Source organism: Pelodiscus sinensis, chromosome 6, assembly GCF_052426305.1.
Source record: "Pelodiscus sinensis isolate ZL-2025 chromosome 6, ASM5242630v1, whole genome shotgun sequence".
NCBI lineage: Eukaryota > Metazoa > Chordata > Testudines > Trionychidae > Pelodiscus > Pelodiscus sinensis.
In genome coordinates this window covers 72221366-72235107 of record NC_143057.1, presented here as the reverse complement: position 1 = coordinate 72235107, position 13742 = coordinate 72221366, and the positions used below count along the sequence as shown (strand labels likewise).

Below are 13742 nucleotides of genomic sequence, written 5' to 3'. Positions count from 1 at the left end.
CCGATCTTTAGCTGATGTAAAATGGCACATGTCTGTTAAAGTGTAACAACATTCTTTTGGGGGAATTATATTACAGAACAATCAGAACTCTTCATTAAAAGTGAAATTCACTTGTGTACAGAGGGCTGGTATGCAGCCTCCCAGGGTCCTGACTGCCAGGCTCCAGCAAAGAAGTCATTCTGTTGTAACTTCTACCTCCAGTGTAAGCACTGTATTGCCTGCCGAAAGGGGGGTCCAGATGTAGGTGAGCTTAGTTATAGTATACCCCCTTTCACGACTGCCTGATTCCTACCACACCCTCATCTCCCCCAGGCTATGTCTAGACTACAGGCTTCTTTTGGAAGAAGCTTTTTTTGGACGATATCTTCCGAAAAAACTTCTGAAAGAGAGCATCCACACTGCAAAAGTGCATCAAAATAGCGATCTGCTTTTTTCATTCGAGACTGAATGGACGTTGTCTCGCATATAAGCTGTGATTGCTCTGGATGGAATGGCCACAAGGGCACCCGTGCTTTTTCCTCTTTCCTCTTCTTCCGAAAGTACTCCCTCTTCCCCACACCTTTTGCAAACAGGCTTCTTTCTTGTAGAATGAGGATTGCCAGTGCTGGAAAAACCCCTCTGTTCTTTCGATTTTCTTGCAGAAGAACACAATTGCAGTGTGGATGTTCCTCAAGTTTTGTCGGAAAAACAGCCATTTTTCCTACAGAACTCTGTAGTGTAGACATACCCCCAGTAAGTCCTCCTTCTTGCTTATGCTAGAGATATGCAGCTGGTGTAGGAGGTACATATGCTGGCTCCTCCACCTTTACACAAGAGATCTCTCACATACAGGGAACAGCAGTGGCCAAGTTCAGCTGGCAGTGCCTGAGTATCAGAGGAGTTGAGCATGTTGACATTTGGACAGATTCTTCATTGTTACTAATATAAACCCTGACACTTTTCAACTGTTGGAAAAAAATTCAGCACTTTTATTTAAAAAATGTGGGAAATGAGGAAGGTTATGACGGAGGCATTGTCCAAAATTTCCCAATCCCAACTGCTGTTTGTCAAATAGCTACTACCCTCCCATCAAAGTAATGACTACATTTTTTGTAATGTTATATATTTATATTTGTGGGGCCCTTTTGAAAAAAGAGCGCTAAGTACATATAAGTATTTTTAAACACTTCATTTGGGGCCTAAATTACTTGACTTTTATATGTTTTCAGTTCTACAGTAGTACTTATTTCAGCTTTTAAGACTTTCTCTTCATTTATTAAGCAACATTATGTACTTTGTTTCTTCTGTCTGAGCTTACTATCTTTGCAGTACCATCTGTCAGCAAAGAAGGTATGATCCTATTTCATTCTCATTATGAGTGTGATAAGCAATAGTTTAAGGTTCATTTTCAAAACTTTATAATTTAGTTACTCATTCTCCACATGAACTCTGAGATCTGATAATTAAAGTCCTTGTTTACACTTTCTGGATCTGTCATAATGTCTTCATTGCAGAGATTCAGAATTGCAAAAATATGAACTAAAGTGGTGAATGTATGGTTTAGCTGTTGGTTATTTGAATCTAATAATAAGATTATAGAAATATGTAAATAAAATGCAATTGCAAATTTAGATGCTCAGATATTTTAAAGCTTAGGTAATGTTGTTAGATATTTAGTTGTAGGAAAAGAGAAGGAAATGCTTTCCAATTAATGCAGTTTTGTCTTTTCAGTAATCGTGTGGAAGCGTGGACAAGAGATGTTGATTTCCTGCTCAGACAAGAAGGCAGACCCATGGTGAATCTTACTGGCAACAAGACATTTGTGAGAGTGATGGAAAAAGACTGGCAGAATACTGATAAAGCAGCAAGTTGGATAAGGAAAGAAGCCACTAACATTAGTCAACCATTTGTTCTTTACTTGGGGTTAAATTTACCACATCCATACCCATCACCCTCTACAGGGGAAAATTTTGGTTCCTCTACATTTCTAACATCTCCCTATTGGCTTGAAAAGGTATGTGAAAATATATAGAAACTTAAATCAAAATGAATTTGTAACTGCATTTATTATGTACAATACCTTATTTCATACACTGTATAATTCACATCAAATTTGGGCTCTGGCCCCCAATACTGGCATTATAGTACACTTTAAGGCCATCTGTGGATAAGATGTTACGCACACTTCATAAAAGCGGCGAGGAGTCCGGTGGCACATTACAGACTATAAGGTGCCACAGGACTCCTCGCCGCTTTTGCAGATTCAGACTCACACAGCTGCATTTATTATGTACAATACCTTATTTCATACATGGCTACCCCTCTGATACTTGACACTTCCTAAAGTTGCCCCAGATAGAAGTCAAAAAAGAAGAAAACAGGTGACAACTCCAATCTGTCTTAGCCAATTATTCTCTGACTCAGAAAAACCATTTCTTATTAAAAAAGAAATGTATATTGAACTGAACACTTATTGGCATTTGCCTGTACCTAGTCTCTAGCTCATTGTTTTGCAAAGCATTTAGTAACAATTTGAGTCAGAGGGATGCTATATATAATCAAATTGTGTTTGAAATCCGTGGCAACAAGTTGATCTTCACCAAGAATGGTTGCCAAGGTGCTACATCAATGACCTTGCACAATGCAACTTTTTGTCTTTCCTGTTATCTGATGCTTTGGTTACTAGTTCACTCAGCCTTTCATTCTCATGCTAAGGAAAAATCTAGCTACTTCCATGTGGGGAAAATCAGCAAATACCAATCTCTCCGGGGGAAGAAATAAACAATTTCTGTTTATCTGCCTCTTGTATTGTCCACAAATGCAGTTTTGCTATTGTCACAAAACTGTCTTGATTAGTTACCATGGCTCCCACTGCATAAATGGCAAAAGGATTTCACACAACCCAGTAACTTAGTAATAGGCTTGGAAGAGACTTTATGCTTATTTATCTGAGTATTTACAGTTTACATAATCAGCCCAGTCTTTATTACTGGGGTGTTTGTAAAGTCAGTTTACGTGTATAATTTGATGGGCCTCCATTAGTATAATATCTGATATATTTTTTAAGCACTTACAACTTCACTCTTCCTTCGCCTGGGGAAAAATTATTAGGTTACAATAAATAAGAGGTTTTTAAACTTTTCAAAAATATATTTTATTTTTTGAGTTGTGTTATGGGACAGCAAAGTCAGAAAGGTGTGTTTTACATTCAGTTTTGAATTCAGGAAGACCTGTAGTCACTCTGATCTGTTTCAGGAGGGAGCTAGATAATGGATAAGCTAGATCCATTTCTAGTGATTTTTTTCTGTTGTTTTAAGAGCCATTTTTCCCCATTTGTTGACTCTTCTTGTGATTCCAGTAAAACATAACCGTATGGAGGAAGACATTGTCTCTCAAGTAGCTAGATGCAATCTTATGGAGATCTTTGAATATGAGGACTGAGAGCCGAGACCTTGAATTAAATTCTATATTCAAGAGGAAGCTACTGCAGAGTGAAGCATCAGAATGATGCTTATAGTACACTGTGTTGCTAAGCAGATGGTCTTCTGCATTTTGTATGGATTGATACTTTTCCAGGGTCATATGGCTTTGTTCCCAGCTATGATTGCAACAATCAAGCATAGAGATCGTTAATTTAATGGATCAGTATTGTCAAGTGTAAATCCTATAGGAAGAAGTTCAATCTCTGGCCAGTTACCAATGGTGAGTTAATGTGAGGGCAGGGGCTTTGAGTAATGGAGAATGTTCTAGAAGGACCACATTGTTTGAGGAACTTCTGTTTATTGGTATTCAGGTCTCTCTTGCCTGAATTCAGCCACAGCCAGTTTCTCATTTTGCTTAGATACTGAGAAAACTTGAAGATGTTGCTGTTTACATGTGATATAAAGAAAATAGAGCCAGGTGTTTATCAGTGTATGCTGCTGACACTTCAGACCTTGCTGTCTCACCACCTCTTTTAATGACTTCATATAAATGTTGAATAATATGGAAGAGAATATTAACTTTTGTGGGAGGTAAGGGCATTTGAGATGTTGCAATGAATGACCATAATTTATCTCAGGTGTAATCTGAGAAGAATAAGCTAAGGCATTAAAATGTTTCTGTACCATACTGTAAGCTCTTGAAGGTGGGACAATAGTATTTGGTGATTAAAGATACCAACTGCTATAGTGTAGAGATGTCTAACAGAGTGAGTGTGGATGGTACCTCTCTTGTCTGTGGATAAGGATTCTTTCAACAGAGAATTGCTATCTCTGCCACATGTCCTGCCTTGAAAAAGAATACTGCCAACTGATAGGTAGAGTTGGAGGCTGGTTTTGCTCTCTTCTTAATTAGCCTGATAGTAGTGTATTTAATCAAGAAAAGATAATGGAAATGACATATTAGTCACTAATGGTAGCTGTAGGGATCCTGTAGCATTAGCCTGAATATGAGTAGCTCCCTCCACAGCTGAACTCTTCTACCTCTGATGCATCAGTTCCCCATCAGCACTATATAAATGAGCAGTAGAGGCTAAGGATGTTAAGGACCACTTGACTAGTCGATTTCCCCACACCCTTTGCTGCCTCTACCAGTTGGATGTAGCAAAGTGGGGGAAGAGGGGATACTTCAAAGCAGCAGCACCGCACAGAGCCCATACCAAGCTGTGCAGCGCTGTCCCTTTGAAACACCACCACAGCATTTCAAAGGGGTGCCACTGCTTTGAAACGCTGAGGCGGTGTTTCAAAGCAGCAGCTCCACGTGGAGCCTGAGGTCAGCTGGGGATTCCCCAGCTGATACCGGATTCCAGCGCAGCATTTCAAACCGCGCAGACCCCGCGTTCTGGGGAAATGTCACACAGAGCCTGGGATCAGCTGGGGAGTCCTCAGCTGACCCTGGGTTACCCATGGCATTTCAAAGCACCAGCGCAATATGGAGCCCAGGGTCAGCGGAGGACTCTGAATCCTCTGCTGACCCAAAGCTCCATATGGGCACTTCCGCTTTGAAATGCACAAGAGCCCCCGCTGGGGACTCTTGTACATTTTAAAGCTGGCATACCCGCATGCAGCCTGGATTCAGCAGGACTTCCTGCTGGCTCTGGGCTGCATGCAGAAGTGACCATCGACTAGTCAGGTAGTTGGTGGAAATTCTGACTAGACTAGTAAATTACTCAATACTTAACATCCTTAGAAGAGACTCTAGCTGTACATTGCTTGTCCTCTGTCAGTCCCACAAATTCATCAATATGCCCCTACCCACTAGGACACACACATATATATATATATATATTTATTTAGTCATTAGAGCCTATGGAGTTTTGTCTATATTCATCAAAAATGAAAACATTTTGTTCGTTATGAGTTTGTTTCTTAGGATGATATTTACATGCTGCTAAAAATACTTGCAGTACAAGGCCTAACACATCAGTTTTGTTGACTCATTTTGAGGTGCCAGGTGTCTCCAGCCCAATCTACACTGCCTTTCTAAAATGCATTTAAGCCTCTCAGGAGGCTGCTAACTAACTATATTGTGACCTATTCCTTGTCAACCCTGTCTTTAATTGTGATTTTTAATTAGTTAAATTGTGGAATATTTAATAATTTTTTACTTATTTTTTCAAGTAATGGAAGTTTCATATTGCATATTTTGTAATTCACAGTTCTAAATATCATTTAGAAATAATAAATTCTTGAGCACTGGAAAAACAAACATTTTAAATTCTGAGTCAAAGGCAATGCTTATTTTTATATTCAGGGCTCAGTTTCCAAATGTGGATGCCTAAATAGAACATGTACATCATAGGCCATAGCATCTAAATTGGCACAAAGCATAAAACTGCCCTAAATGCCGATCTCAGCATCCAAATGCCAGATTGTATCCAATATATATTTGAAAATTAGACTACCCATGTGAATTCTTTTTCCAAGATACAAATTTCACACCGTTCTTCTGGAGATTTTCCCAGAAAGAGTAAATTTTCATGTTGATCTGTTTTCCCAGATGACACCTAATCCTTTGAAAGCATATGCTACAGCATTCTTTTATGTGGCACTATGCCACACTTCTGAGATTAATTACTGAATATAATTCTAAAAGACTGTGTCCTTCATCTTTTGATAAGATATCAACTGGCAGGTCACATGCTGCTGGTTCTACTCTAGTTTTCCAGCTGATTTTTACCAGCATCCAGGCTCTTCTTACAAGGTGATGACTGAATATCCGTGGAATAGCTAGAAAGCAAAGAGAAAGTGGCAAGACAATGTAACAAATAATAAACAGGGGCTGCATGAACCACAATTTGAGAATTTTTTATTCAAACCAATGTTTTCTCAAACCCATTGTATATTCACTTGTCAAAATAACCTTAATTTCCTCTTATTTTCTAGGTGACATATGAAGCCATTAAAATTCCGAAATGGCCTCCTCTTTCAGACATGCACCCAGTAGATTATTATTCTGCGTATACGAAGAACTGTACTGGGCAGTTTACAAGGAAAGAAATCAGAGATATCAGAGCATTTTATTATGCTATGTGTGCAGAGACAGATGCCATGCTTGGTAGGTAATATTCCATAAAAACTCAGAAAAGAGACTGGTAGATAACCTCAAGTAACTCTTTACAAAAGGCTATCCTGATCAGAGTTATGTATGAGATAGCTTCCTAAATATTGCACAAGCGATACATGTGTAAAAGAACTGGATGGGTTAGAGTATTGCTGCTGGATAGACTTTCAAGGATTAGATTTTTGGATGGTACGTGTTGATTTCACTGTACACATACAAGCTAACAAAACAATATTTCCTATGATGGTGATCAAAATTTACAGATATGCAAACTAAGAGAAATTATGCTTGAGAACTTTTATTCGAGATTCATTAAAGGACATAACAATTTCTGTTTTATACTTTTTGATGCCACCCCCTGCTCTGGGGAGTGCTCCCTCTCTTCTTCCTTCCCCCTCTCCGCCCCTGACTCTCTCCATAATTTTTTTGCAACTTTGAAATTAAAATCCCTAAAAATATAGAAAAAATGCCTAAACAAACATTGATATTACCCATTTACTGTATTTTTTTTAAATCGAGTTCTGACAAGCCTACTAATGGAATATAGTATTGAGTGTTCTCACTTATAGGGTAAAGTCAGACTAGCATGGTAATTGTATGTTGAAAGGGTTAATAGTGTTAAACATGGTAAAAATCAATGGATGTACTAAACACCCTTCATTCAGGCTAAACAGTGGAACAGATAAATAGGCCTTTGTTTAATTATGGTTGAAACAATAGAAGCAACTGCCCAAGGCACAAACCTCATGATAATGCCAAAGTAGAAGCTATGCTAGTGCTTAAGTGGTTTCTTGGCAAGAAATTGCAAATGCAATATTGATATTGAGTGATATTGAGTAGGTGGCAGCTTCACCAGTCATTGCCTGTGAAAGAACCAGAAAAGAAGAGAGAAGGCAAGCAGACTGAAAAGAAGCAAGAGTTCAGTGGCTTTAGGAAGAAGTCAGAAAACATGTCTTCTTTTGGAAAGAGTGCTCACTGGAAAGGCAAACTTGGACTTCTGCACTAGGAGATTGCCTCAATTGATTGTATTCTACTTCAAGCAAACAGAACTTTGGTGCAGTCCTATTTATTTACAAAGATTCTACACAAATACTTGACTCTAGTAATAATTTCTCCTCTGAATAAAACAACCTTAGCAAGGCCCCAAATATTGGCTAATAGCTTGGGCTAACAGACAACAATTGTGACTATGAAGTAGACCGTAAAATTACCTATAAAAGACTGTAATATTTTTTCCCATGGCTATAATAGCAACATATTGAAAGTTACAAGAAAAAATAAGTTAAATCTAAACAAGCATGCAAAGTTTTCTGCAGTTTGTTTTAAGATATACATTCATTCTTGATTTACAGTGCTTTGTTTCTTCTTTTTAAAAGTGATATCTGAAGAACAAGAATTCTCAGTAAATAGACCAGTTACTTAAATGATGTTAGTGATGTTAGAATGATTAGGTCATATATATAAATGCAGAGGACCAATCCTGTGGATCATTCAGGCTTCTTAGGGTGGCCTGAATTTGCATAGCTTATTTCAAGTGTATTTTTTGGTGCAAAATTTCAAAATAAACTGCTATTCCGAAATGTCCCTTAATCCTCATGGAACAAGGTTTACAGGGACATCAGAATAATGAGCCTGTTAGTTCAAAAGCTATTTCGAAATAACATGCTTGTTTAAAAGACGTGGAATAGCTATTTCGGGATGCTGGAAGTATCCCAAAATAGTGTCGCAGTGTAGACGTACCCTTACTCTCATGGAGAAGTAGTCAGGCGTCCTTGGGCCTCTGATCCTAAAGCGATCATGCTGCTGCAATATGTGTAGCTTTCATCTAACGCCCTACTTATGTAATGTACTCAAGTGTGTACATAATTTTAAGGATGTAAGTAGTCTCATTGAAGTCAGTGGGATTACTCATGCTTAAAGGTATGCATATGTAGGTACCTTGCTGCACAATGGTCATTCCTTCCATCATGTTTCCATTGATCCTGTTCCTCTTTCTCTCTCCATTGCACAAATTCGCAGTAGCTCTTGTGGAGGTACTGGGCTTTTCATTCTCTCTTGTACATATGGGGTAAGGTGATGGCTCAGTCACGATTCCAATATCCAATGCTTTTGGTAGAGGCCTTTGCTGTCCCAATTGCCCTGGTTATTGCTGGCTCAGTTGCAGTGATCCCTCTAATTTTTTCCATCTAAATGCAGAATAAATTTTGTTATGTGCACCAAAGCATGTGAGGACATGCACCTTCAATAGAAACACATAGTGCTGGCTGTGGGTGCTCTGCTGATCACCTGGATGGCACTTGAATCTCTCCTGGGTGGCCGCCCAAGTGCTCAGTCTACAGGGAACACTGCTCAGTGTAATCCCATTCAGAACTGTGGCTAGCCTCCTTTGTAAGGAGAGAGTGCTTCTCATCCCCTTTGGATCTCCTAGGAAAAGGTGGTGGTTCAGCCTCATCCCTCAGACTGGGATTTTCAGCCCCCAGCAATCTCAAACCATAATGGGCATTGTTGTGAGGGGTGGAGTCTCAGGCTTTGCTTTCTGTGAGAAGGAAAGGCGCTCCAAAACCTTTGAACAACACTCAGGCTCCTCTCCCATCAGGATTTGAATGTTGCTCTGTCCGCGAAGAAGCTTAACCTAATAGTTGAACATACTTTTTTCAAGTCTTTCTCTTCTTGCAGGTGAGATCATTTCAGCGTTGAGTGACACAGGACTTCTTAAAAGAACCATTGTTATATTCACAGCTGATCATGGAGAACTTGCTATGGAACATCAGCAGTTTTATAAAATGAGCATGTATGAAGCAAGTTCCCATGTTCCTCTTCTAGTTATGGGGCCAAGCATTAAAGTTAATCATCACTTATCAAATGTGGTATCTCTTGTGGATATTTATCCAACTATGCTTGGTAAGTAACTTGATATTGTTTGAAATAACGGAATCTTTAAGATTTGGGGTGAATTGGTGTGGTGATAGAAGTAGTATCGGTATATCTAGGATTCCCTTGTGATGTTAGATTTACTATCATAGTAAGATACTATGCCTGCTCTGAAAAGCTTACAGTCAGATTTACCATAACATCACCAGTGTGAGTCTCAAGGAAGGGGTTTGGGTGATACTAAGGAGGTTGAGGGGCTCAGAGCAAGGTGTGGAGGTACTGGAGTTAGGATTGGAGGTGTGAAGCACTCAGGGCAGAGGAGGTTTGTGGAGGGTTTATGGGGGGCTCAGGGCAGGAGTCAGAGTTAGAATGTGTGAGGAGGGGCAAAGGGCAGAGGGTTGGGATATTTTAGAGGGTGTGTGGGGGGCAAGGGTGCCATTTAGGAAGGACAGGAGAGGCTGAAGCGCCCCTTCAATATTCGTACCAGGATAATGCTTGCTTTTCCCCTTCCTCTATCAGGGAGCAGAAGGAAAGCACACAGCGTCCGTGACTTACTCCTCTGCCCCCCTCCCCTCACCAGCCAGGAGTGAAAGGAATGCAAGCAAGTTGTGTGCTTTCCCCTCACATCCTAATTGGGATGGGGAATAGCAAGCAGTGTCCTGGTATGAATCTTGTCTCTTATCACATAAAACCCATATTAAATATACAGTAGCAACCCAGTTTATACAGCAGTACACAGCATTTCTGCATCACAGGGTCAATACCCACTTCAACCTAAGTTGCCATAATGTGGCACATAAGACCTCCCCATTTTCTCATGCTTGATCATGACCCATTCTTGGTGCTGAGTCATGCACTTTGTGGTTGCATATATCAAGCCAACAAATTAACTAGGGATGTAATAGAGTAGACGATTAATGCTTAACTGATAAGCAAAAGCTGAACTATATTCAGTAACTATTCTCAGCCTCTGTCCGTGGGGAGCTCGAACCGCATGTGGACAGGGGCTATTGCCAGACTAACCTCTCTGCCTGTGGCCAGCCCGGGCCACCACGTACAGAGGCTGCTTTGCTGCAGCATCCTCTCCTTCCCCCCCGTGTATCAGAAGCAGCCGCACAGGGTGGCAGGCAGCCAGTCTGCATGGGAAGCTGGTTTTTAAACTGGCTCCCCTGGAGGACTAGCTCCTTCCTGCCACCCCACGTTCCTGCCTCTGATACAAAGGCAGTAGCGTAGGTTGGCAGGGGGCTCCCCAGGAGTGGGGATGAGAGCACACTGGCTTCCAGCCCTGCCCCTGGGGACTATTGAATAGTTATGTAACCACTAAGATTTCATGCAGTTACACAACTATTCAGTTACACTATATCTAACATCCCTAGTGCAAATTTTCCCTTTTAATTGGTCTCTGAAGAGACCCCATTCATGGGTGAGCAGATAGCTCAGTTTTCATGCTAAATGAATCCTGGGACTCTCTTTTGAGAGCTAATTGCAATAGCTTTTTTTGTTATCTGAACTGTTCTATTGTAGATACACGATGAGCCATTTTGCATTACATCACCAAACAGCCATTAGGTGATAATGATATTTCGTCACTTCCTGCGTCATCCATTTCTGTGATGTGATGGTTATTGAAGCATGTTTAATAGGGACTGATCTGAGACCACAAAGACCCTCAAAACAACCTTCAAATTATAACTTTTCTATCACTTTCACCTTGATTCAAATTCTAATGTAGGAATTGACTGACTGCTCACATAGTATAGTTGATCTACCATATAGTGAAGCCCTGTAGTGGTCTCTCTTCTTGCAACTCAATCCTATGGCCAGGTCACACTTAGTCCCCCTCTTTCAAGGCAAAAGAACAAGAAATAGTCCCATGTTCTCACAAAGGCACTTAGACATGATTCTGAGCCTTATGGTCCTCACATCATTTTCTCAAAGCTCTCAGTCATCATTGGGGCTTCATGCCATTTTCTCTAGTGGCTGGTTTGAAAACCAACAATGTTGGTTTCCATCCCAGAAACCAAACTACCTGCAGCCAAGTTCTACTTCCAAACTCCTTGCTGCTTCCTCCCTACACTTCTTACCACAGCCTCTTTTTTTGGGTGTCTCTTCACAACCTCTCTAGGTTCACCCTTCTTTCAGGACCAAGTTTTGCAGAGCTCTCTCCCTTGGAATTTCCCAACTTAAATTAACTTATATCCCTCTTTGGCGTGATCTAACATCCATCATTGAACGCATATCCCCAGGATGTCTCCAGTCCTGCCCTTTTATCAAGGCACATCACTTGAGCTTGCTGCTCCATGTTACTCCAGTCCTTGCCTACTGTCAGACTTCCCTATTCCAGAGAGTCATGGGACCAACTTCCCCCCTGATCTTTCTACTTTACCTTCCCAGTCTCTCCACTCTCTAGTCCTAGAGGATGACTGCAGAGTTTCTCTCTGCAGCTCCCAGCTGACCTATATTTCCTTTATAGACATTTTGCAATTCCTTTCCTAGCTGGATTTCAGACATATTTAGGCCTGATCCACGATCCCAGTGCAGCCAGATAATAGTTTAATTGTGATCTCAGGCCAAAATCAACCCACTCGGGCCAAAATCAACTCTTTCAGAGCCAGGCTAGGGTTTATAGCATATTAGGAACCTGATTTAAAAGAGTTTATCTTCCCAATTTGGTCCCAAAAATATATTAATAGATTTGAAATCTTTCCTTTATTGGTTGTGTCTGTTTCTCCCTCCAAATACTTTATAATTTGAATGTTTTAAAATCCTTCCTTTTAAGTCTCTTTTTGAAATTTGTATTTTTAAACCTCCTCCTTCCTGTTCTCTCACTCTCCTTCTGTTCTGCTAATTCCTCCTTCCTGTAATCAGTATGTCAAAAATAGAAACATAAATCAAGTGGAATTAAATTATTCAGGTGACTAAGAAAAAAAAGGAAGAAGCATCCCAGTCATCTTTTAACCTTTCCTGCTGTGTATTAATTCTGGCACATGATGAAATAACCCATACGTCTTTGGCCATTACAAATGTAATTGTGTTGGCTTATATGTTCACAAGGAAATATTCTCTCTTCTCAAGACACCATCTTATCTAAATACTTCATTTGCTGAGAAACTGGAGATTCACTCCTTGCTTTCCCAACTGATTTGAGGATCAGCTGCCTATCATACAGGATGGTGAAAAGGGTCATGAACCTGACATAAACACTGTGGTGGGCATAATTTCCCTAAAATTGCTACTCTTATCTCCTCTTGTTAAAGGATGGAATATGTCCTTCCCTAAAGGTGGCATCAGCTTTGCTCGTCAGCATAGAAGTGGTTTGGGGGGGTGGTCCAACCACATTGGAGAGGCTAAAGCTATTGAAGATGTTAGCCTTGAACTGTCCTTGATCTTAAAAGGTGCACTGACTACAATCCCCACTCCTTGTGTAACCCACTCTCCTAGGCTGCGTCTATACTACAAGCCTCTTTCTTCTGCAAGAGGAAATGCAAATGGAGCACTCATTTGCATTTCCTCTTGCAGAAGCTTGTAATATAAATGCGGCCCTAGTGTGGTTCACTGTCTCATGTAGTGACACTTAGACCACGTACAGCAAGAGATAAGAACAAGGGAGTTCTATAGCCTACACTGAGAACCAGCTGGCTTTATAGCTCAAGCTGTAGCAGTTCCTGTATTAATATCCCAGGTTCAGATCTGCCTGGTGGTGGTTACACTTGCACTTGTAAGGGAGCAGGGTTTATCTTCTCTTATGCACCTGTTTATAGCTGGGCATAATCTGGCCCAAAGACTAGGTTTAACTAAGATAGCTACATAAAATTACTGGTTGTCATAAACTACTCTTTTCTTCCTACTACTAAGTCAAATGCTGCTTCCATGAAACTGTTCACCATAGTACAGGCCTGGGCAAAATACGGCCCACAGGCCAGATCTGGCCCCCCAAGCCACTGGATCCAGCCCACGGATGCTGCAGAGTGCCCCAGGCAGGCTCCTAATTTGCCTCGCCCAACCCGCACGCCTCTCAGAAGCTCGGTCACGAGGCAGTTTTTCTTTAAAAACTGTGAGTCCAGAGGGGAGGGGGGAAAGCTTTAGGAGCTGCTCCTGCCCCCAGCACAATCCCATTGGCCGGTTTCTGGCCAGTTTCAAGAACAGGCAGCCACCAGAGCCATGGCTGCAGCCTTGTGGGGACAGAGCAGGCAGGGAGGCTGATTCAGAAACGGTACTGGCTAGTAAGTCTCCTGACAGAGCCTACCTCTGGCACCCCAGTCCCTCCCTTCCCCAACCCTCTGCCCCCCACTCCATATACCCAAATCCTCTGCCTGCTTCCTGTACCCATAGCCCCTCCCAGATCTGGC

At 41.0% G+C, this 13742-nt stretch overlaps 1 protein-coding gene and 1 long non-coding RNA gene across 3 annotated transcripts in view; one reads left to right on the top strand and one right to left on the bottom strand.

Annotated features, from left to right (window-relative positions):
- Positions 1-13742, bottom strand: part of LOC149524168 (uncharacterized) — a 46273-nt gene that overhangs the window by 4142 nt on the left and 28389 nt on the right. The gene's annotated exons all lie outside the window — the stretch shown is intronic.
- Positions 1-13742, top strand: part of ARSK (arylsulfatase family member K) — a 31522-nt gene that overhangs the window by 15228 nt on the left and 2552 nt on the right. For both annotated transcript variants that reach the window (XM_075932115.2, XM_075932116.2), the window contains 3 exons: positions 1711-1993; positions 6345-6516; positions 9199-9423. In XM_075932115.2, coding sequence (XP_075788230.2) covers positions 1711-1993; positions 6345-6516; positions 9199-9423 — 680 coding nt within the window. The remainder of the gene's footprint in view (positions 1-1710; positions 1994-6344; positions 6517-9198; positions 9424-13742) is intronic.